The sequence below is a fragment of the Aedes aegypti genome, chromosome 2 (assembly GCF_002204515.2).
Source record: "Aedes aegypti strain LVP_AGWG chromosome 2, AaegL5.0 Primary Assembly, whole genome shotgun sequence".
Classification (NCBI taxonomy): Eukaryota; Metazoa; Arthropoda; class Insecta; order Diptera; family Culicidae; genus Aedes; species Aedes aegypti.
In genome coordinates, this window is record NC_035108.1 from 321,324,567 (window position 1) to 321,350,102 (window position 25,536).

The 25,536-nt window shown below is 38.3% G+C and overlaps 1 protein-coding gene across 1 annotated transcript in view; it reads right to left on the minus strand.

The window, feature by feature from the left end:
- Positions 1–473: 473 nt before the first annotated feature.
- Positions 474–25,536, minus strand: part of LOC5570959 (mothers against decapentaplegic homolog 3) — a 74,097-nt gene continuing 49,034 nt past the window's right edge. The window contains exons 2-8 of the mRNA XM_001659375.2: positions 10,851–10,944; positions 10,356–10,594; positions 9,546–9,793; positions 2,897–3,071; positions 2,623–2,828; positions 2,413–2,557; positions 474–1,651 (exon numbers count right to left, since the gene is read on the minus strand). Of these exons, the coding sequence (XP_001659425.2) occupies positions 1,528–1,651; positions 2,413–2,557; positions 2,623–2,828; positions 2,897–3,071; positions 9,546–9,793; positions 10,356–10,594; positions 10,851–10,944 (1,231 nt within the window). The 3' untranslated portion in view covers positions 474–1,527. The remainder of the gene's footprint in view (positions 1,652–2,412; positions 2,558–2,622; positions 2,829–2,896; positions 3,072–9,545; positions 9,794–10,355; positions 10,595–10,850; positions 10,945–25,536) is intronic.

Below are 25,536 nucleotides of genomic sequence, written 5' to 3' on the forward strand. Positions count from 1 at the left end.
TCACCGCATCAAAACAAAGGCGCCACAAGCACATAAGGCTGCGGTGACACTATCTATGCTTTCTATAGCGGCCGTTTTGGTTATTTAAATGATCCATTGTCTCCTGCACATTGCTTTGATTTTACTCGCAAATAATAGGAAACGCACAAATAATTTCGAATTAGCACGCATGTTTTTGGCACAGCACTGAGTTTTCAAACATTCCTTGCTTAGAACAGCAGTATCCTAGTTAGACACGTCTAATTGTTTATTTAGGTAGTGATTGTAGCTAGTTGTTTATGGAATTTTCGGACTGTTAGAACCATAAGAAAGCTAAGGCCAAAGAAATTTTACTTTTGTATATGTATTTAAAGCAACTAATCTCTAGATTTTTTCTTACTAATTTTTCAATCGTTTCTCTTAAAAAAAACGAAATAAAGGACAAAAGGATAAAAATCACAAACATCATATATGCTTTACTTGTTTCTTCTTCGTTTTGTTTTGCTTCTTTCCCCATTTTTTGTTTTTTTTTTTTTGTTTCTCCTCCTATATTCTTAATCGTATCATCTCAAAACGTTCGTTAAACCTTCTCAGAAAATATTACGCTTCGCTTTCTTTTGCTTTTTTGTTAGTTTTCTTTGTATTTCTCTCCGGAAGGGGTGTCCTTCCATGCGTACGGCATAAAATCGATTCGAATGCTTATTCTCCGCGTGCAAATTTTGTTTCCGCCTCACGAGTTCTAAAATCACCAGTCGTTTACCAATTTTATTAGCTTCAGTTTTATTTTATTTGCATCATTTTATGTTTTGCTTATTTTTTGTTTTTAGCGAGAACTTGCCTCGTCTTGTGCCAAAAAGATTTACAGTTTGTTTGTATGTATAATGGTATCAATAAATTTTGAATTTGGAAATTTCTAATTTCGATTCTCTTGTTTGCATTCGCTTTGCTTAACAGTATCATAAAATATATTTGTAAACAAAATTTGTTGATTCATGCAACTACATTTGATTGATTCATCAGCTTGTCAATATAATATGCTTAAAGCAGAGTACGCGTTTGAAAAGTACGATTAATTAGGAAAATACCAACGCTACTTACAAAATAATATGAACGAAAGTAGACACTAGAGGGCACTGCCAACAAAACATATTAAAAAAATGTTATCAATAATATAGTTAGTCAATAAGTATACGCACTCTTGTAACCTGTACAGATTGTGTGGTTTGCTTGAAAGGGACCTGAACGGATGTCCCTTTCCGACTTGGTATAACTTTAAGTTATCGCTACTTTTCTAGGAAGGAAGCGTACATAATTGTTTTCTCTTTTAGCAGCAAAACAATGATTAGGATTCAGACGAAAAGAAAACTAAAACAAAAATATCCCAAAACTGGTATCAATCATTCAAAATCTCTCTTATGTAAATTCTAGCATTCCTTAATTAATATAGTACGAATTTGTTTGTTTTTTTTTTGTTTGATATTTCTTCTTTGTTTCTCTGCAGCTTTAATCGCGAGAAAATCTTTCCTGTGAGTCGTTTCCTGAATGCTCTTATGACATAGAACTACATGGCAATCGTGGTGAACCCATCTGGGTTAGGACCCGGTCGAGCCACTGCAGTGGACCGTTTAAATGCAATTCAATCCAGCACGGTGTTGAGGTAACGGTTTGTCGTCTAGGTTTTGAAATGAATCGATATTATTCGCTGAGAAATGTTTCGAAAAGGGTGGACGGTTTGCTTGACACTGTTATTAACAAAAAAGTTGACCATCAATTCTATACCAACCATTCAAAATATACACCTAGCTCCCTCTCCTTGAGTATGAAAATATTTCATCGATGAAAAAACTAATATTGATTTCAAAGTCAAAAAAACCGCAAGGTACATCATTCACTAATTGATAATTAGAATAATCAAAATGGCCGCTATGAAAAGCACAGATAGCGCCACCGTAGACTTGTGTGTTTACACGGCTACGAAGCCCACAATGTTTCACCTTCAAAGAAGATGTCGAAATTTTTATTCATTTGAATGCCCAGTGCCAATCTTATGGATTATAGAATAAACTAAATATGGTATTAAATAAACCAATCGCTGTAACTTGTGATTCCATCAACAAAATGTCTTCAAAATCATGCTTTGATACACCATCTTTTGAATGTTGAAAGTAATAATAATGGTTATATGTTTTCTTCTTGAACAGTAAATGATACAGCATACCTATGGGATTATTTTCATATTTGATAATATCCCTTGAAAATGGGCGTAAATCTACAAATCACTACTACTTTTCATTTTCCTTGATGAAACATTTTCAAACTCATTGAAAGGGTGCTAGGATACCATACCTACCTCACGAATAGTGGGTCCAGAATTGATGGTCATTTTTTCGTTAATAAAATTTTCAGACATACCGTTGGTGGTCGGACACTTACCTGTACTCTGCTCCCCATCCTTTGACGAACGACATTCTAATTGTACACATTCTAGTTAATTGATAGACCGCCTCGAATCCCTGCGAGACGGACTGCGATAGTAAAGCTGCAAATTCCTGATTGTTGAAAATCTTCAAGTTGCATCCTGCAAAAACAATGATTTATAACAATTACTAAATGAACCAATTGAAACAATGCCGCAATACTCACCAGGTGGTATTTTACACACGGTAGCCGGATGCCACCCGTACCGCTGATTGCAGTTAGGGCTTTGTACAAAAATGCTAGAATCGCTGAGACACTCCGCGAACACCTCCCCGCCAATGTAGTACAAGCGTACTCCCTTGCCAATGTGACGACGAGTCTGCTCGACCACCTCGTTGCGGTTCACGTTGGACAGGAGCCCGAGGCAAAATCTAGAAGAGGAAGGAAGCACGTTTTAAATTTTCAAATCACTGCCTGATAGGTAGTCATCAATTCTCACCGTTCCGAGTTTGAGGGATCCGTGAACCCGTCCACCGTGATCGAGGGCTGGGAAGCGTGAAATGTTTCACCGACGCGCAGGTTCAACTCGTAGTAGCTGATTGAGCACCAGAAGGCGGGCTCGTGATACATCACCGGTTGTGCATCCATTGGTGGAGACAGGCGGGACATATCCGCTGCAGGGGAAAGGATCAACGTTATTTTTGAATGATAAGGTGGGTATTTACGGCTCCTTATTGGAGATGTAGCAAGTAAACTTACATCCGATGTGCAACATTAGGTGAAATGAGTTTCATAATGATCGATGAATGGGCAAACAAATCTTCTGAACAACAACAGCAGAAGAGCAAGTTCTTCTACACGATCTAAGACGTGAGCCAAGTATTGTGTATTTCTTTCACTACTGGACTGCAAAGTGCGGCCTCACAAGTGCGAAAGTGTGAATAAAAGTGCGGGATTGCATTGAATCCTGTTGGTGTATTAAGTAACCCGAAAACACCTACCCGATTTGATGCAATTGCGCACTTTTATTGGCGTTTCCGCACTTGTAAAAACTTCTGCGATAGTCCAGTGGTGAAAGAAATGCGCAATACTTATCACATTTTTTGTTTGATAAAGCGAATACATCGATTCCGTAGGGCATGAACCATCTTTGGACTGCCACACTTTGGTTAATTTGGTCTATGGCGAATCGATGGAGGAAGACTTAGTAGAGTTCACAGCAGCGCACTCTATTTCCATAGTTGAAGAATGGATGTGTAGGAAACTAGGACTGCCACATCACAAGACTGAGGTGGTGGTGGTCAATAACCACAAGTCCTAGTAACGGGCGCTTTTATCGGTAGGTGATTGTACCTTAGAGTCCAAGCGATCCCTTAGACATCGTGGGTTAATGGTAGATGACAAGCCCAGCTACGCTAGCCACGTTGAATATGCCTCCAAAAAGGCATCTACGGCTATAGCGGCACTTTCGAAAAAGATGTCTAACTGCTCTGCGGTAATTACCAGCAAACGCAAACTTCTGACAGGCGTAGTGCTATCCATACTAAGGTATGTAAGACCAATCTAGTTAAAAGCGATTAGAACGAGGAACAGGATCTGTTCAATATGAGACATAACACCAGAAGGAAGTAGCAATCGAAAATATGAGACTATTCAATTAAATCCCCCATTTAATATTGATCCTGACCTCACTACATCTACACTAAATCTACAAGAACACATACAGGCTTGATGGTCATGGTGTACTTTTGTTCATGAATGTTTAAAATTAACCTTGTTGAGTGGTCCTTACCCTTCTGCTCAATAACTACTATCCCTACCAAATCGCGGTGCCGTCTGGAGTACGAGCAACCTAAGAGAACATCGGGTTCCATCCCTGGTGGGAACATTGGACGCATGCCAACAAAAAAAAATCTGATTCTAAATTCTGACAAAATAGTGTCTGTTCTGGGCCGACTGATCATAGTCCAAGTGCAGGCGAGAGACATTGTGCAAAAATGTAAACTATGGCCCTGACAAAATGTATCATTCGGCCGTAGTACAAGTAACCTTAGGGAAGATCGGGTAACCAACCCCCGGTGGGAGCTTTGGTCGTATGCTGACAGGGAGGAAGAGGGGATTTGCTATTGCTTCTGCAAACCTTGAGCGTCTGTACTCCATGTTAGGAGCGGCTCACAACAGCGTCTGTTCCCCATGTCAGGGGCGGCTGATCATCGTCCGAGTGCCAGAGAAGGACTCTAAGCTAAACTGTGCACTATGGTCCTCCGAACATTTAGGGTGAATGAGCAAAGGACCCGAAAGAACGTGGAACGTTATAGACCGAAACGGCAACAGCAGACCTGCCTCTTTCGGGAGAAAAAACGCCGTCTGGAGGAGACGGAGTGCGAGGAGATGGAACAGCTGTGCCGGTCTCAAGAAACACGTAAGTTCTATCATAAGCAGAACGCATCCCGCAACGGCTTCGTGCCGCGAGCCGAGATGCACAGGAATAAGGATGGGAGCATGTTGACGGACGAGCGTGAGGTGATCGAAAGGTGAAAGCAGCACTTCGACGAGCACCTGAGTAGCGCTGAGAGCAAAGGCTATGAAGGATGGGACAACGGAGTAAATGCCATCGTCAGTATTGCGGGCGATGGAAACCATCCAGCCCCCACTTTGATGGAGGTTAAGGATGCCATTCAACAGCTCAAGAACAATAAAGCTGCTGGTAAGGATGGTATCGGAGCTGAACTCATAAAGATGGGCCCGGCGAAGCTGGCATTTGTCTGTATCGGTTGATAGGCACAATCTGGGAAACAGAACAACTACCGGAGAAGTGGAAGGAAGGGGCTCCATCTACAAGAAAGGCGACAAGTTAGATTGTGAGAACTTCTGAGCGATCACCATTCTAAATGCAGCCTACAAAGTATTATCCCAGATCATCTTCCATCGTCTGTCACCTGTAGTAAAAGAGTTCGTGGGAAGTTATCAAGCCGGCTTCGTTGACGGCCGATCGATAACGGACCAGATCTTTACTGTACGACAAATCCTCCAAAAATGTCGTGAATACCAGGTCCCAACGCATCACCTTTTCATCGTTTTCAAGACGGCATACGATAGTATCGACCGCGTAGAGCTATGGAAAATCATGGACGAGAACTGATTTCCCGGGAAACTCACGAGTCTGATAAGAGCGACGATGGAAGGTGTGCAAAATTGTGTGAAGGTTTCAGGCGAACATTCCAGTTCGTTTGGATCCCGCCGGGGACTACGATAAGGTGATGGACTCTCGTGCCTGCTGTTCAATATTGCGCTAGAAGGTGCTATGCGGAGAGCCGGGGTACGATTTTTACGAGATCCAGTCAATTTGTTTGCTTCGCGGATGATATGGACATTGTAGGCCGAAAATTTGAAAAGGTTGCAGACCTGTACATCCGCCTTCAACGCGAAGCAGCAAAAGTTGGACTGATGGTGAATGCGACCAAGATAAAGTGCATGCTAGCTGGTGAGGTCGAGCGCGACAGGGCTCGCCTAGGTAGCAGTGTTACGATAGACGGGGATACGTTCGAGGTAGTCGACGAGTTCGGCTACCTTGGATCCTTGCTGACGGCTAACAATAACGTTAGCCGTGAAATACGGAGGCGCATCATCAGTGGAAGTCGGACCTACTATGGCCTCCACAAGAAGCTGCGGTCAAGAAAGATTCACACCCGTACCAAATGTACCATGTACAAAAGGCTCTGAGGCCGGTAGTCCTCATGGAACGCGGACGATGCTCGAGGAGGACTTGCAAGCACTTGGAGTATTCGAACGTTGGGTGCTAAGGACGATCTTTGACGGTGTGCAGGACAACGGTGTGTGGCGGCGAAGGATGAACCACGAGCACGCCCAACTCTACGGCGAACCCAGTATCCAGAAGGTGGCCAAAGCTGGAAGGATACGACGGGCAGGGCATGTTGCAAGTATGCCGGACAGCAACCCTGCAAAAATAGTATTCGCTTTGGATCCGGTTGGTACAAGAAGGCGTGGAGCGCAGCGAGCTAAGTGGGCGGATCAAGTGCGCATCGATTTGGCCGAGGATGGAGAGATGCGGCCACAAATTGAGTATTGTTATCTGTTTAGATGTATGAAATGAAATGAAGTAAAAATTGGAAAGTTATCAAATCGACGTCGTTAAAGGCCGATCGACAGCAGACCAAAACTTATAAATATATCTCGAAAACTTATTCATACAGACTCAAGTCAAAAAAGTATACAAACTTACTTCATCGATCCTACGTGTTAAGCAGGCGGAATTCTACACGTACCGCTCTGTACCAACTCAACTTTTCACTATTAGAACGTTTAATTTCCGGATTTACAAAACGACGAAAGTAAGATTTTCAACTTTCGCAACCTAACCACTACTTTCGCCGCCCCGCTGTATGGAGAGACAAAGTGACTTAACCACGAATCAAAACAAAACACTACTTGAGCCGATTTTACACTGGTAGAAAAACGTCGAAAGTAACTGAATGAAACGGCTTATCATTTTCTTATAATTATTTTTGAGGGAAATAATAGAAACTACCTAGTTTTTGAACGTGAGCTGAGTGTATGCAAAATTTGAGCGAAGTACACGGCAAAAAAATGTTAAAAAGGTGATTCATTTTAAAACAGTTTTAGAAGATAGATTGTGATTTTTCCTAATTAATTTTCTCAAAACCGTATAAAAGTTACTTACGTCGATTTGAAAAAGTAATCGAGATATGCATGAGAATAGATTTTCTGGGACTTTAACAAGATTGATCAGGGCGACATAGAAAGGTGTGCAAATCTGTGTGACTACGACGAGGTGATGGATCTTCGTGCCTATCGTTCAAAAGAAGCGATTTTAAGCAGATCCAGTGATTTTGTTTGTTTTGCGGATATAATGCACATATCCGGCCGAGCATTCTAAAAGGTGAATGCGTCGAAGATAAACTGCATAATAGTTGATGGAGTCCAGAGCGACAGGATTTGCCTGGGACGTGCCTGACGTGGTGGTCGATGAGTACGTCTACCTAGTATCCTTGCTGACGAAGTGACGATCAATAATAAATAACGTAAGTCGTGAAATACGAAGGCACATCGTTTGTACAAGTCGGGCTTACTATGCGCTCTAGGAGGAGCTGTGGTAAAAAATATAATCAAATTCTTCAGCAAATGTAACATGTATATATCGCTTATAAGGGGGGTGGGACGTTTCGCATATCTAATATTATTGGTGGACGTTCCGCATAATGGACTTTTGGCATAAAGAGAATTATATGCCTTCTTTAAAATGCTACCTGCTCTTATATGAAACTACTTTATGCGAATCGTCTTTATGTGAAACGTCTTTATGCAAAATGGGTTACCCCCGCTCATAAGACCGGTACTCCGCTGCGGATATGAAATCTAGACTATGCTCCAGAAGAACCTGCAGATTCTTGGGGTTTTTGAACGGCGAGTGCTTAAGAGTAGGGTGTTTAGGACCATGCTTAGTGGAGTGCAGAAGAAAGTTGGGTGGTGGCGAAGGATGAACTACGAGTAGTCAAAAGGTGGTGAAATCTAGAAGGCTACCGAGCTAGGGGGTGCGCATTATGATAGCCGCAGACAAGAATGTAGATATGCGGCCACGAATCAATGAAATTTTAGTGGATTTAGTGTTCTCTGTTTAGATGTAATGTAAATGTAGCAAACAAACTAGTAACTCAAAATCAGGGTGAAATGTAGACTCTCAGAAAACGCACAAACTTCACAAGAAATTCAACGCATCGCTCAAAGCGTCATGAAGCGAGAGGAAATGTTCTGGGATGAGGATGGAGGTGACGGAGACGATTGAAAGGTGGAAGCAGCACTTTGATAAAAACCTGAATAGCGCGGAGGCAGAAAAACAAGATGACATACGGCCAAACTTTATTAGTACGACGGATGTGAGCGATGTGCCTACTTTCACGTTAAGTAAAATTAAGGATGCTATCCAACAGCTCAACAGCAATAAGGTAGCTGGAAAAGATGGTATTATAACTGAAGTCATTAAGATGTACTCGAATGTGTTGGTTATTTGTCCGCAACGGTTGAAAAAAAGGATTGAAAAGTGACAAGCCGGAATGTAAGAAAACTGGTGCAACCTGTATTCTCTACATGACCCACAAAGCGTATCCCAAATAATCTTCTATTGTTTTCGATGGTTTTCCTGTCTTCTGCTTAGCTAACAGAGTTTTGATGGATTGATCTGCAGATACGAAGTGCTTCTAAAAGGATCTAATAGGATCGCCGTGAATCACCTTCAGCATTCTCGGGATTCCCTAGGAAACTCTTAGAATTTATTAAGGGTATTTCAAAAATCCACAATCACTGAGAACTGGTACAACTTGGAAACTGCAGCAAACCCCTGAGTGTCTCTTTTGGAAATCCTGACATTAGGTATAACGAGATATTTATGCGTAGGAATGGACAATGACTTCATATATCCTATAGCTTCCGAATGCAGTATATGTTTTTATGAATGTTTTCTAAATCCACAGGTAACAATAGACAAGAAAACATCAAAACCGATCAGAAGTAACATGAAATAATTATTCTTTAAAACGACAGAGAACAACTTCTCTACTGTAACAGAAAGTAGACATTAAATCTGACGTACATACAATATTATATGGGCGTAATGGCAGTAATAGATTTCTTGACTCAAGAGAGAAAATTGATGAAAGAAGTCAATCAATGCATTTGAAATGCAATGCAATTTGATAAAAAAGTAAGGGAACAACGAAACATCTCTATCATTTTTCATAATAACTTTCACAGGTCTGACTTATTCATGTTTCTTTTTCCGAAACAACCAATCTTCGTGAAGAAACCATCGAAACACATTTTCCATTATATGCCAATGGAATTTTCCAAGCAATAAACTGCTGTTTTCGCATCGAAAGTCCCTAGTGATGGATCAGATGGAAATGTTTTCCCCTGCAAAAGCCATTCCCAGAACACACATTTGCCCGCCACAGTCAATACCAGGAATTACAATTTTGGGGCGAAAAATCCACACAAATGTTTGACTCCTCCTTATCAACAGCCCAAACAACACGATTGATGATTTATGAAGAAATGGTAAGGTATGATAGGATAGGTGCAGTGCGCGGATACCGACAATATCTTAGACTCACTCATATTATCATTCTGATCGAGGGGATCGCCGTCTTCCGACATGTACCCGGGTGGTGGCGTTTCGGTGTTGGGAATCGTGCCGACGCCAATGTTCACCGAGTCCATAATCGTGGTGTTGGTCGGTATCTGCTGACCCAGTGTGACCTCCATGTAGGATGGTGCGGTTGTTTGGTGTGGCTGCTGTTGCTGTTGTGACTGTGGTACCTGCTGTGGGGTGGCTGGTTGTGGACTGGTTACATAGTTGTCACTAAAATGAATGAAAAAGGTTGGTTAATGGGTACTAGGTGACCAATGCCATTGCACAAAAGAGTAACTAGAACAAAATCGTGGCCATAATTCTAATTTAAAAAGTGTGATTTTTGATCTTAACGAATTTCGAATTTTTCGGCTACATTGAGAAGCCGTAAGAAAAAAATATATGATGACGTCCCAAAAATAGTAAGATTTTCAATGATTTTTCTAATGACCTTGAATACAGCCTGACGAGATTTTTTTGACATTTTTTCTGCATTCTTAAACTTTGAGTTTACGTAATTTCAAGAATTATAGATAGATTTCGATAATTTTTAGATATACCTAACAATGAGATGCATATTTAGATAACAAATAAGCAAACGCTGTTAGTTTTTCTATTCACTTATTGATTGATAGGTAATAGGTGTCATGAAAGGGCTCGAAATAATCCTAATTAGGCTTTAACCATTTTTTAATTGATAATAAAGCAAAATAAGATCATTGAAGTCAGATAATAATTTTGGCCATGATTGATCCTAGTTACACCCGTGTGCGCGTCTGGGGCTTCCACTTACTTCAATGCATTATTGTACTGAATGTTGACCGGTACGGTATTGCTTAGATCGTCCAAGGTGTAGGTGATGGAGCTTTCGCCTCCCTGAGGTGTGGATAGGTTTTTCGGTACGAGGATCGTCAGCGGTTGTTGCGACTGCGAGTCGACCTTTGTGTAATGATACGGGTTGATGCAGACTTCGTCCTTCTTCAGGTGGAACGCGTATTCGCAAATGTCCAGCGCTTTGAGCTCGGCTTGACTCTACAATAGAGGACACAATGGACAGACGGATAGATAATTGATGAATATATGATTTTTTTGGTTCCTTGTCTGTTCGCTTCTGGCGAAAATTGCATTTTTTCGCGAAATGAAAAATGGGCGCACTACCCATAAATCATGCTAATGAGCTAAAACAAAAAAGATAGGGACTAATGCACGCGAACATTGACGGCGATTTTGGTAGATAGCTCGCGGTTAGGCAAATGGTGACCTCCATAATGGAATGCTGAAAACTTACCTGTAAATCCGGCCAGCGCCAAAGTCTGCAATAAATGACGTGAGGAAGACCTTTTCTTAGCGCAACTCCATTTTCGCCGTTAGCTGGACGTGCTCTGCAATGAAGAAGAGAATGGAATATGGAACATTATTCACTGCACTGTTGAGATGCTATTATTATTCTTGGGTTGTGTTTGGATATACTAGTACGCTAGTACCGTCAGTACACCAGTTTCAGCTCATTTAAGGGATGTTATGTGTTCAAATGTTTATTATAAAGTAACTATTGCGTCGATCAATACTATTTTTATGTCACAATATAGCTCCTAGTATAGGTAATCAAAGGCAAAGTAAAAAAAATTAAAAAAAACTTTCATAAAAACATATTTAATTGCATTTGTTACAGCATCTAAGTGTTCCTATATCCGCTCACGATAAACAGATTTCGTGACGAACTTACTAAAATATGCATTATTTCGAATTTCGTTATTTATTCTGATATTCTGATATTCATAGTTACTACTACAATAAAGAAGGCTGCATACTAAAATCGACAATTATTTAAAATTTTGTTTTGTCTGCATGCGCAGTTACCTCACGAGGTCTTGTGTTTTCAATAAAAAAAAATATCAAATGAAAATAAAGTCAGACGACTTCATTTGAAAGTTGTTAATATTGCTAGAATATATCCGTGCGAAAAATGTTGGTTTTTGACACGAAAAATCCAATTTTACACTAGTGAGCGGAAATAGGGGCGTGAGCGGATAATGGTGCACTGATTTCCTTGCTTCTGAGAAAAGGAAGCATTGTGCAAATCAGCAGCTCCATCAGAATTTGTTTGAAATAGTAGTGTAGTAGTGTCATTACTAATAATGTCGAGTCGAAATAGTTTTGAATAATTTGTTATTCAAGTGCTATTCTGATTACTCCTGTCTTTTACGTAAGATTAGAGTCTTAAATGTCAATTGTCGTCAAGTCTTAACAAAATTAGGCTGTTTAGTAGTAGTTCTAGTTAATTTCATTTTTTGTTGTTAAAAGTATTTATTGGTCATTACGTTCATATATCCTTAAAGAAAAAAGTCACTTTCCTTGTCTGTTCAACAATTTTTCGAAACTAGCAAGTGTATCCCTAATCCGGTATTCTTGCAACATGCCCTGCCCAGCGCACCCTTCCGATTTTCGCAACCTTCTGGATACTGGGTTCGCCGTAGAGCATAGCGAGCTCGTGGTTCATTCTCCGCCGTTACACGACGTTCTCCTGCACTCCGCCAAAGATGGTCCTAAGCACCTCCGTTCGAACACTCCAAGTGCTTGCAGGTCCTCTTCCAGCATGGTCCATGCTTCATGTCCATAGAGGACCACCGGTCTTATTAGTAAATTTCTAGAAAGCGATCAGTAGATTCTTTCTTACTTGTACAATGGCCAGTCTATTTTGTATTTTATTTTATTTGGAATACCTATTTATGGTCATTTGGGGTATTTTAATAATTACTATGTTTTTGCCAATGTGGAACGTCCCAGAAACAACATCATGAATTCAATCCTACCTATCACAAAAGAAAACAGCATTGAAAGTCGTACGTCAGCTTTTTCTCCATGATTTTTTTATGAGAAGATTTTCAATGTATTTGAAAACGATCATTGGCCACATTGGTCGTTTCTGTATTTATTAAGGTGCCCTCAGGGAACCTGTGACAGGGACATTTTTGTTTCTACTCTAAAACAGGTCATACGACAGCTTTTCCTTCATGATTTTTCATGAAAATACATGAAAATTATTTGATTTGGGTCATTGTATCATTATTGGGCCGCATTGGCCGTTTCTGGAACCACCGGGATGCCCCCTCAGGGAACTGCGACAGCTTTTTCTGCATGATTTCTCATGGAAATACTATCAACATATTTGGCGGAATGGTATCATTGGAAACAGAGTCTTTTCCTGAAACCATCAGGATACGCTCAGGGAACCTATGACAAAGGACAAGAAAATGTTAACATTTCTTTAGAAACTAAACTTGATATTGACAATGCTCTTGAAACATTAACAAATTCCATTGTTGAAGCCAAAATTCCAATTCCAAAATGTGAAGTAAAATTTGAATCCGTGATTATAGACGATGATCTTAAACTCTTGATCCGTCTTAAAAACGTGAGGAGAAGGCAATTTCAACGCACTCGTGATCCTGCTATGAAAATTATATGGCAGGATTTGCAGAAAGAAATCAAGAAACGTTTTGCAGATTTAAGAAACAAAAATTTTGAAAACAAAATTTCTCAATTGAACCCTGGCTCTAAGCCCTTTTGGAAATTATCTAAAATCTTGAAAAAACCTCAGAAGCCAATACCGGCATTGATAGAGGAAAACAAATTATTACTAACTAATTGCGAAAAAGCTCAAAAACTTGCTATGCAGTTTGAAAGTGCGCACAATTTTAATTTAGGACTTACTAGTCCAATTGAAAATCAAGTTACTCAGGACTTCGAAAATATTCTCAATCAAGAGAACGTTTTCGAAAATGCCTGGGAGACTGATTTGGAAGAAGTGAGAACTATCATTAAAAAATTCAAAAATATGAAAGCTCCTGGCGATGATGGAATTTTCTACATCCTCATCAAGAAACTTCCAGAAAGTAGCTTATCATTTTAGTTGATATATTTAATAAATGTTTTCAATTAGCATATTTTCCTGACAAATGGAAAAATGCTAAGGTTATTCCAATTTTAAAACCAGACAAAAATCCAGCAGAAGCTTCTAGCTATCGTCCAATCAGTTTGCTTTCCTCCATCAGTAAACTTTTTGAAAAGGTTATTTTGAACAGAATGATGGCCCACATCAACAAAAATTCAATTTTGCCAATGAACAGTTCGGATTCCGCCGTGGACATTCGACCACTCATCAACTTTTACGTGTAACAAATTTGATCCGTTCCAACAAATCTGAAGGCTACTCTACTGGTCTTGCTCTTCTAGACATAGAAAAAGCATTCGACAGTGTTTGGCATGAAGGTTTGATCGTAAAATTGAAAAACTTTAATTTTCCAACATACATTGTTAGAATAATTCAAAGTTATCTGTCAAATCGTACACTTCAGGTTAATTATCAGAACTCCAGATCTGAAAGACTTCCTGTAAGAACTGGTGTTCCTCAAGGCAGCATTTTGGGACCAATATTATACAATATTTTCACATCTGACTTACCTGAGTTACCTCAGGGATGTCAAAAATCTTTGTTTGCGGATGACACAGGCCTCTCCGCCAAAGGACGAAGCCTGCGTGTCATCTGTAGTCGATTGTAAAAAAGTTTTTTTTTCTCTTATAAGCAGGTGAAATCAACTCACCTGTAAAAAATCTGAACTGCTACGGCAAATGAAATGTAATATGTTGTTAACAAAATGTTAATAAAATCTTAGATTTGTTTTACCAAATTAGGATGATAGTGTTGTCTAATAACACAGAACACCTAGATATAAGAAATAATGAATGAATGTAATGTTTGAGATGACCGTACAATTCGTAGTTGCTAGCCATTCATCAATGTGCACAAATCGAGAGCTCAAATTTTAAAAGTCAATAACGGCGCCGGCCACGTCATCGGGAAGGGAAGGAATGTTAGTTAGACAACCATTGTTACTAGAGACCGAGTATACCTCTGCATCTCCACAATTGTCATGGAAAAGATATTGGGTTAGTGGGATAAGGTAGAGCCCTTCAGACAACGGATTTTGCTCAAACTTAAGCTGTGGACCCCTAGAATCTAATTAAATAATTTTAGGGAGTGTAACTTAAGATTTTCACGATTTTTTTTTAATATAAATGGGTCACCTAGAGTGTCCATTTCCTGGCCATGTTGCTTGTCCCGGGATTCGGGACAAAAATTGATGCTTGTCCCGGGAAATCCCGGGATCCCGGGATTTTTCAAATTTTCAATAAAACCTGTATTTTTGTTGAAATGAAATGAAAATGAAAAATTTCATCAATAGAATGCTTTCAAAATGAAATGAGAAGAGGAAAAAATAAAAATTTCCAAAATAAGTTGTTAATTGCAACATATTTAATTTTTAATATGACTTTCTTTTATTCTGAACCAAAGATAAAATTATCTTTGACTAATTATGACTTTGCCGGAGTTCTCTATAATATCAATGAAAATATGGTGAACATTTGATTCATAATATTAATCAATTTCGAAAACACAAAAGAGTCTTCAAAACATTGAAGAACAAAACAATAGTTTTAAGATCATTGTAGGGTCAGTATTCCCTTAGTGGACAGTCCCCTATAGTCGCACTAGTGGTTTTTTACGGCCGTTTTGCTATAAATCTTTCCAAAATATTTTTTGACATGAAGGTCAGGAGCTATTAATCTAAGTACCATTTATACACAGCTTGATTTTTTTCAAAAAATGATCGAAATAATTGGTTTTGCTTAAAATTGGAGCTCCCTTGCGCCTATAGTTACCCTATTGTTCCTATAGTAGCACTACTGAGAGAAACTATTTTTATTATACAAAATAATTGATGAAATAAGAACTTTTTTTACATCAATCGAAAGCTTTTGATCCACACTGTGTAGGAAAAATATGAAAGTTTTGTAAAAATACGATTTTGATAAGTATTTTGCCAACGCCGTGATGCTAGTGCTACTATAGGAACAGGAATTAGAAATAGTGCTACTATAGGCACATGCATTCCTATAGTGGCACACGCGATAATAAATACAAACATTTGAGTTTTCGTAATTTTCATATTTTTCCCACAAAACCAAGATAAAAAGCTTTCAGATTATGTAAAAATAATGACGCTAGCGTTATTTTTCGATTTTCTATGATTTTTTGTTCTTAGCTATGCGGCTATTGGTACATCGACCCTAGTAGATTTTAATAGAGCATGCTAAAAGTTAAAAACTACGCCACAGAACGGGTAACGATTCTGTAGCGCAATCTCACTGTTGTTCGTAGGCACGCTTAGAAGAGTCGAATTGGGCATCTCAGAGAGCCGATGGACATGTAGGGTTGTGAAGTTGGACAATATGGGGTCGTGACGGTCTTAGGTTTTAGGTTGGTCGATTGCACTGCAGAATCGTTACCCGTTCTGTGGCGTAGTTGGTTAACGCACTCAGACTAGCGAATTGGGAGTCGTGGGATCGAAACCCACCAGAACGATTCCATTATTTTTCACAATTTTACATCTAAAATTGTCCAAATTGACTTTTGTGTCTATGAACTTCAGGTTTTTTTTAAACCTTTACAACTAGACCAATATGTTTGCCTTAATTGGTAATTTGGTCCCTTCATGATATTAAGGTTAAGAAAATCAAAGCCAAACCTCAAATCTTCAGTAGCACAAAACTGGATAACCAGACAACCGTTCGCCTCGAAAATTCGATCGATTGATAGCCACCAGCGACTAGTGGTTTCAGCACAAATGGTTGTCTGATTTTCTAGATTTGAGCTCTTGAAAATTCTAGGTTTTACTTCGATGCATCTTCACCATAATATTCAATTTATTCACTTTCCTTTATGATGCTTTTCTACTTCATCGAATAAAGCTTGAGTGTGAAAAAAAAATCCATTGTTTTGTATTTAACTTTAACTAAGCGCTTTTTATCAACATTTATATTCATTTCGGGAATCCCGGGATTCCCGGAACGTCAGTTCATATTTCCCGGGAAACGGGAAATCCCGAAATTCGTCAAATCCCGGGATTTCTTGTCCCGGGATGTCCCGGGATGGACACTCTAGGTCACCCTAATGCAGAGGTTGTGTATACAATTAATAAGATTTTAGTGAATACATTTTTCATGTCAATTGCTTCTTCCTAATCTTCTTGGCATTACGTCCCAAATGGGACAGAGCATGCTTCTCAGCTTAGTGTTTTAATAGCATATCCACCGTTATTATCTGAGTCTTGAGAGCTTTCTTTGCCAAAGATGACATTTTGCTATCGTATTTCATGTGGCAGGCACGATGATACTTTATGCCCAGGGAAGTCAAGGAAATTTTCATCACCAAAAAGATCCTGAGGAAATCGAATCCAGACATTTTCAGCTTAATTTTGCCACTGAGGACTTTGCCACTAGGCTAAGGGAGATCCCAGGTCATCTGCCCCCTGGTTAAGAACCTGGAGTGAAATGTGCGTACTTAAATATGTTTGTCACATTGATTTCTAATATCATTTAGAAAAACACTATACAGTAAATAAACGTTGCATACGAGAGGGAGCCCCAGGCTGTTGACAAATCCAAAGGAACTGATATATGAGCACCGACCGTTGCGGCAGCAACATCCTTCCCACATATTATGGGGCATTTGGTATCCACATCCAGCACCAATTGGCAATCCATGTGATGACGACTCTCAGTGAAAGAGATTGCACCGCGCCCGTGCAATTCGACATTATGAGGTAATTTGTGTGCACTGCGACTGCTGGCTACCATCATCACGGAATTGCAGTTTGCAGTTCTGCTCCCCGACCCGTCACCCTTGTTCAGTGCAGTTACTTTATTGGCAGAAAGGATGGCGAGAAAAATAATGGATTGCATGTAGGTAGACCGTAGACAGGTACCCACGTTTCTGCCGTGGACACAGAGTTGACAGCAGTAGAGTGATTATGTTCTGTAATGATGTGGGAGGATGCAATTTTTCATGGAGTTGCTTGAAGTTTAATATGCGATGACTGCAGCAAAAAATTGCTCTTGAAGCATTTGAGATATTTTCAGTAAACTAAAGATGAAAAGTTCTTCTTCAGTCTTTGATATTAAAATATAATAATATTGTAATATAGAATCATGGACGCAGGAAAAATAAAAATCATCTAGTTTGCTACGAAGTTGAATGTTTTGTTTAACTGTTTTATGGATCAATGCACGAGTTCACTAATTTGACGTTTGATCGGTGGCGAACTTACTGGTCCATGGTCACATAAATAACACGGCACCGTTAAAACGTCAAATAGTGAACCCGTGCATCAGCCCATAGATTGCCACAGCATTTATTTTCATGAAAAATTTGCGTTATTATAAACTTTTTGGAGATCTTGACAGAATTCATTCATAATTTTCGTCAAGATTTCGCAACAGATCATGTAAGTAGATTACAAAAAAAATCTTTATTAAATTTTCAATAACTCTGCCAAAGATCTTGTCAGAAGAGGTATCAGTTATTTCAAAGTAGGAAGATTTTTCAAATTTCTTCAAAGAGATCTTTTGATATTTTACCAGGATTTTTTAAAATAATTGTCCTAAAAATCTTCTATCATTTTCACCGAGAGTTAGCATAGATGTCTTAAAAAAAAATCTATTAGAACTTATTTGAAGATTCGTTTAAAAGAACTTTTTTTTTCAGAAAATTTTTTTTAGGATGCCTCCAAGTATTCTCCTAGGAATTCTATAAATGGCGGCTCCAAATTCATTAAAAAAAAATCTTTTTTTTCTGGCATTGAACTAACTAACTAAAAAAGTTACAGTCGGAATTCCTCAATAGATTATTTAAGATGCTCTAACAAATCAAGTCCAAAACTGTTTAAACAACGTCTAGAAAAATACATCTATTTTTTCACGTTATCTTTGATAATTCTTCGAAATATATTTTCTATAATTCGTCGTACCAACTGTTTTGGGATTCTACCTCAAATAAACCCACACCTATAATTTTTTCAAAAATTCTATGCCTTGAAAACTTCTTCGAAAAGTTTTGATGAAATTCAATTTGTGACTCATCAAAAAATCCATTTAGAGTAAGGTGGGGCAAAAGTTCGACCTTAGTGATATAATCAAAGTTTCCAGAAAAACAATAGCAGTTAAAACAAAACAAATACCATACAGTGAACCTTCAATATATTGGCAATATTTTGCTGAACAAACTTGTGTCAAAATATTTACCCATTTTTAGTTATAACAGTTTCAAAATTGATTGTCTTATTCGAACTTTTGCCCCACCGGTGGGGCAAGAGTTCGAATCTAGTGTGGGGCAAAAGTTTGCTGGCTAAAACACAATATATCGATTCTTTTATGACAGGCATACTTTACACCAGCCGTAAACTTAAGTTTGACGAAAAATACACACTAAATTTTCATCAAAAAATTACCCAAAACCGGGTTAATTGTAATATACTCAAAAATACCAGTTTTTCGCAAAACTAAGTAGAAATGTAAAATTTTGGTGACAGTTTTCACACGATCAGACTAATTTAACTAAGTTTGAAGATAATATGTGGATTTTAGGCAATTTGCAAAATTTTCCGTGATTTTATACATAGGTCGTACTTTTGCCCCGCTGATTCGAACTTTTGCCCCACTATGGGCCAAAAATTGTTTTCAAGCATTTATGCAAAAACGAATATACCTCAAAGCAACCTTATGATAGGCCTAGAAACACCCTTACATAAAAAATTGAAACATATTTTATCTTCAATTGGTTCCATGCAACGAAAGTTTGACCAAAAATTACAATATTCACGTCGAAAAACAAAAAAAAACCATAACTTTTCCAAATCTTAATCGATTTTTATGATATTTGCATTGAAAGTCACTTACTTGAATAGCATTCGAACCACCGTGACATATAAAGGATTTGTTTTGAATTGAGCTAGAAATCTTAAAAAGAAACTCTTACCCCACTCGAACTTTTGCCCCACTTTACTCTAGAGATATCTCTGCGGAATTCTCCAAAATTTTCAGAGATTCTTCCAAAAATTTTACCTATTTTGTATCTTACAAAATTTTATGATTAATTTTACTGACAATTTATACAAAACCTCAAGAAAAAAAATCCATGGACGTAAGAAACAAAATCAACATGTAATGAAGCAAATACCCAATAACCTTACAGCAGTTCCTGAATTAGTTCCTCTAAAGGCAACTCTTAAAAGTATGAAAGCATTTTTCAAGAAAATTTTCTGGACATTCCGAAAATATGTTTTGAAAATTCCATTCTATCTTCGAATATTTTTGAAATATTTATAAAATACCTTTCGAGGATTTAATCAGGAAATGAACTGAAGACACCTCCAAACACATCTATAATCTCTTCCCAAGAAATACTATCGAGGATCAGTTTTAATACTTCATTTCCTTCATCTACTATAATATTATTAGGTATTGTCCTGAAAATAATAATAAATATCTCTAGGAATTCTTTTTAGCATTCCTTCTAGGAAATCTATAGGATTGTTTATAGCAGGGTTTCTCAACCGGTGGTCCGAAGACCCCTAGGGGGCCGTGACGACTTATCCAGGGGGTCCGTGAAGCTATTGTAAATGAGTGCCATGCTCTTTGATCGATGAATAGATGTGAGTAGCTAGCCTCTAATTTAACTTGCATCATTATTAACGAATTGCATTTTGTTATGCGTCATTTACCATCATTGCTAGCAAGGTATTACCTCACCTGAGCTGCTTAACTATTATACCAGTGCGAGCTTCAAAATGAATCTTAGATCATTCCTGGATGTATTGATGTAAGATCTCTGGCATACTTTTTTTTTCTTGCGAGTTTTGACAATAAATCTTTATTACCAACTCCGTGACCATAAATTGGCGGAATGTCCATTGATCTATCAGCAGGATTTTAGTTTGATTTTCCAATGATATCTGCAGTTGTTGCAAATTTTGTGAGACTTTCTTCTTTAAAATTTCTAATTGTTGATGGTTCATAGAAAAATGAGCTTCTTTCCTAAAATATGAATAGCAGCTTCCGGAGCTAATTCTTGGCGCTACCTAATATATTTTTTTTTATTCCTGGAGGGGCCTTGGATCACTGGAAAAGCCTTGGAAAATATCAGAGGAAATATTCAAATCTATTTGAAATTATTCTTAGAAGATTCCTGCAGATGTGAATAGGAAATCCAGCAAACATGGGACTGACATGCATATATGGGCAGTATACGTTTTGGAGGCTAATCATTGGCCTTTTTCATGCAACAATGGCCAAAATGAGAGATTTATGATTACTTAAGACTTCGTATTTAGAATACTGAAATCTAGGTCTCCAATTCGTATTTTGATCTTCTGGCAGTTTTCCACTAATACTGTGAACAGGATCAAATTGATATTTTGGTGCATAACGAGACCATTCACGAAAATCCCGCAAGGTATAGCTATATCAGACGTTCAGTTTAGTTATCAATTTGAGCTTTGTTCATTTGAGTTACACCATGGGCAAATATTTCATTTTCATAAGTTACGATTGCAAGATAATATATTATCAGGGGTCCGCAAGATGTTTGTAGACCTTCTAGGAGGGCCGCAACTTCAGAAAGGTTGAGAACCACCCCTTGAATATTAGCTTTTCAAATTCTTGCAGCAATTACTCAATGCATTCTCACAGGGTTTGAAAAGACTAAAACATATTCAAAGGCTCCAGCACTATTGTTTTCTAACAATTTTATCTAGGACTTCTTCCTAGAGGAATCACTAAGAAGCTGTCAAGAAATTATCAAATTAATTTCAAAAAGATTATTGTTCAATTTTTTTCAATGGTTTTCGAAAAGTTTCCCCTTGAAAACAATCCAGGTATGCTAGAAAAAAATCATAAACTAATAATCATACATTCAATATGTTTTTCCTTAAAAGAGTCTCAATTTTGTGGTGTAAGTTAGAACGGTAAGATCAAATTCTGAGGAATCTTTCAAAAAACATTGAGAAGGAGATTTGCAGATACTCCGGAGTTTTTACTACAAGAAATGCTGGAGGATTTTCTCCGGCGGGCAAAATGGGATCAGCTAGTTGTTATAAGGGTTTCTGCTGAAGCTGTACAAAGCATTCCCAAGAGATGTTTTCCAAAGATTTATCCAAAAATCAGCACGTTTTTTTTTTCAAAATTTCGCCAGTTTTTTCCGGTACTCCATTGGTATTAACAATTCAATTCTTTTGGATATACTTTCGAGAATTCCTTCGCTTTCCTTCTTCTATTGATGTTTGCAAAAGTTTATCAATGTATTTTTTCTCGATAAACTCTTGCAGAAATTCCTCCAGATATTTACGGGAGGTATTTCTTAAGGTTCTTCCATGTGATTATTAAAGAATCTCATATTCTTACCTAGTCTTACGCAGAACGCCGACAACGCCAAAGACACCAGAAGAAAAATGTCCTAGCACAGCCACCGATTAAAAACATTTTGGCGCACAGATCTTACGCGAGCTTAAAAAGGCTTCTGATTATTTAAATTTTCCCCCATTTTCACAGTTTATTAAAAAAATGCTGAAATGCATTCCAAACAATGTTGTATAGTTTTTAACACTTTTAAAAAACAATTTTCTTTTGTCTGACTTTGAAGCTCACAAAGATGATAATAAAGTCTGATCTACAGACAATCAGATACGTCTAGATAACTAGATTAAGTATTAATTTAAAACATAGTCACGCGATTATTAACGCCTAATTCTAAAAAAACGGTGTTTGGTTAACTGAACTCGAACAAAAACGATATGAGCGCCACGAGAGAGCCGTTAGCCACATACCAAAAATATTAGAATTTAGCGCTATTTTGCTATACCGATTATTCCCACCCTAAGGAAAACTATTGTTTTTTCATAAATCAATTTGAGTACTGTTAATACATCAAACGAATGTTTTCCATCCATGTTTAGCAGGAGGGGGACATGGGGCAAGAGTGCCATCTCAAATTTTACATAGTTCGAATAAGTTTTCCAAAAAATAACACAGGATAAGTGTAAATTAAGCTCCAGTTGAGGTTCGTATGAATATCCCAGTAAAAAACTCGCAGGAAAAATTAAAAAATGCATTGAACTCGTAAAAGCGAAAATTGCAAAATATTTTGAGAATGTAAGACTGTAAAACAGGGTTTGGCTTTCATTCTATCCAGAATATAATGATTTTCCCGCACAGTATCAATGATTTACAATTGTTCAGTATAATTGTGAAGGAAAATTTTCGAAAAAGGACTTTTAACATTTAGTTTTGCATATAAAAAACAGTATATCTTAAGAAGCAAAAGGGACACCATAATTCCCTGATATAAAACCAAATGGAGTTTTGTTCTTCTTGTCTAATATGGCATTAAATAAATGTTTTTTATTAATAAAATTCAAAAAAGACCAACCAGGACATTAAGAAAGGTTTCTGAATAGTTTTACTTTTTTTCAGATAGCCAAATAGTATGAAAACTAAAAAATGTTCGTAAAATTACCGTTATGCTATAATAATGACTGCTATCCCGTAGATGTTACTATTTAATATAGATTTAGTACAGATACTTACTGTAGAAAGTACAGCTTAAGTGAGGAAATAAAAACATAAAAAATTTAACGTATTTTACTGTGGTGGTCCTCATACGGGTGGCACTCTTGACCCGCGCCTCTTTGAAAAATCCCATAAGAAGGGACATTTTCAAAAACCTCAAACCAACATGTATTTCTTATATTTCAAGATCCTATCGATTACACAATTGAGAACGAGAGGTGGGCCTGCCCTTACATTGGAATAATGTTTTAAAATTGCGTTAATAAGCCATCTTTCGAACTGATATGTCTTAAGGCTAAGTAGACCGTCATTCGTTTTGGCAACAATGATGACTTTTCAGTTTGCATTTCAAAGTGATAAAACTCAGTCTTTATAGTTTATACTTACTTGATACTTTATTTATTTATTTATTCTTCTTTGCCTTCAACTCAGTGGTTGCACAGACTGTAGCTTAAATTAATTATCTTATCCTACTTTTAAATGTCGTCTTTGTTATATTAAAATCGAACTTGTCATGCACTTCATTAAAATATCTACAGCAGCTATGGAGAGGATTATTATGACCGTAAAGCGTACGATGCGTTGGTAGATAAAATAAAGTATTTTGTCGTAGACGACGAACCGGAGCATGGAAATTCATATGTCGAAGAAGATTTGCGCAGTCGATGTTTCCTGTCAGTAAGTCGAAGCAGAAGATTCGTTGTGCCATAACTCTTCTCGACGCTAACGTGTCCAATCCTATTAGCCTGCAACGGTGATCGTAGGGAGGTAATCTGATGGGATCATTCCACGGTAATCGACGCAAAACATAACGCAAAAAAGATCGCTGCACCCGTTCGATTCTGTCAGCTTGAACTTGATGATACGGTGCCCAGACTTGTACGGCGTACTCCAACACACTGCGAACTACTGCACAGTAGATCGATTTCATCGCATAAACATCCCGAAACGATTTTGTGATCCTTCGTACGAATCCTAGTAATGCAAACGCTTTCGACGTAGTAGTAGCAATATGCTCATTAAAGTTCATCCTGCTATCGACAATCACTCCAAGATCCTTAATAGAACTGACACGTTCAAGTGTTTGAGATGCCATTTCGTAATTTTGTTGCATCGGGGAACGTGAGCGTGAAAATGAAATACATTTACATTTGTCTGCATTTACTTCCATTCCGTTGGCGTGGCACCACTTCACGATCGTATCCAAATCTCGTTGTATAATACAACAGTCAATACGGGATAGTATCGCTCGGAAGATTTTCAGGTCATCGGCGAAAAACAATTGTTCTGATTGGATTAGACCACACAGATCGGCAGTGAACAAAATGAAAAGCAGCGGTCCCAGATTACTTCCCTGAGGAACACCCGAAGGTATCCTGAAACGGGATGACTTAATACCATCAATTTTGACGAAAGCCCAGCGTGCAGTCAAATATGAGTGTAACCAAGATGTTGCCCACTCGGGGAGGCCCATTTTTTGTAGCTTTGCAATAAGTAATCCGTGAGGTACTCTATCGAAAGCCTTTGCAAAATCGATATATACGGCATCGACTTGACGATTTTTTTCCATTTTGGTTCTAACACTGGTTACGAACGTCATAAGATTCGTCGTTGTAGATCTGTTTTTGACAAAACCGTGCTGTACCTCCGGAATGACTGGCAAAACGGCTCGATACAAGGCCTCATGGAAGAAGCATTCGAGAATCTTGGAAAAACAGCTCAGTATTGAAATACCACGGTAATTTTCAGCATTCGTTAGGTTGCCCGATTTGTGAATTGGAGTAATAGACGCTTCTTTCCATAAAGCAGGAAAAACGCGATTCGTCAGCGATCGATTAAAGAGAATTGATAAGGGTAGGGCAAGCGATTCGGCGCACTGCTTAATAAACAGCGGTGGAATTTCATCGGGACCTGGACCTTTAGTGGTATCCAAGTCAGATAAACGCTGGTAAACTTCGTCTACAGTTACCTCCATGGGTGGCATACGCAAATCATACGACAAAACACCATCGAGCACCTCGTGAGTAACTTGAGTCGAATTTTCGTTAAAAACACTTTTGAAAAATGCGGCTAAAAGATTGGCTGAGTCTGTTGCGGAACTAGCATGCTCATTCTGGAAAGATATCTCACGAGTCACACTATTTGGTTTGCGTTGATTTTTCACAAACTTCCAAAATGACGAAGGATCGCTTTTCGCTTTGTGTTCCAAGCCAGATATATACTCACGGAAAGCTGTACGACGCATGGATGAATACTCCCGTTCCATTGACTGAAGTGTAATCCAGTTCTCTTCGGATCTATGTTTAAAATACCTTTTACGGATTTTGCGTAGCCTATTTCGAAAGTGTCGAAGATCGTCGTTCCACCACGGTTGATTGAAGCTGCGAGCTGCTTGGTTGTTTTTGCGAGGCACATGTTCACGGATGATGTCGTAGATTAGATTGTAAAACTCGATGACTGCGTCGTCCACAGAGTTTTCATTCAGAGTTACATTCCAGTTGATGGCGGTT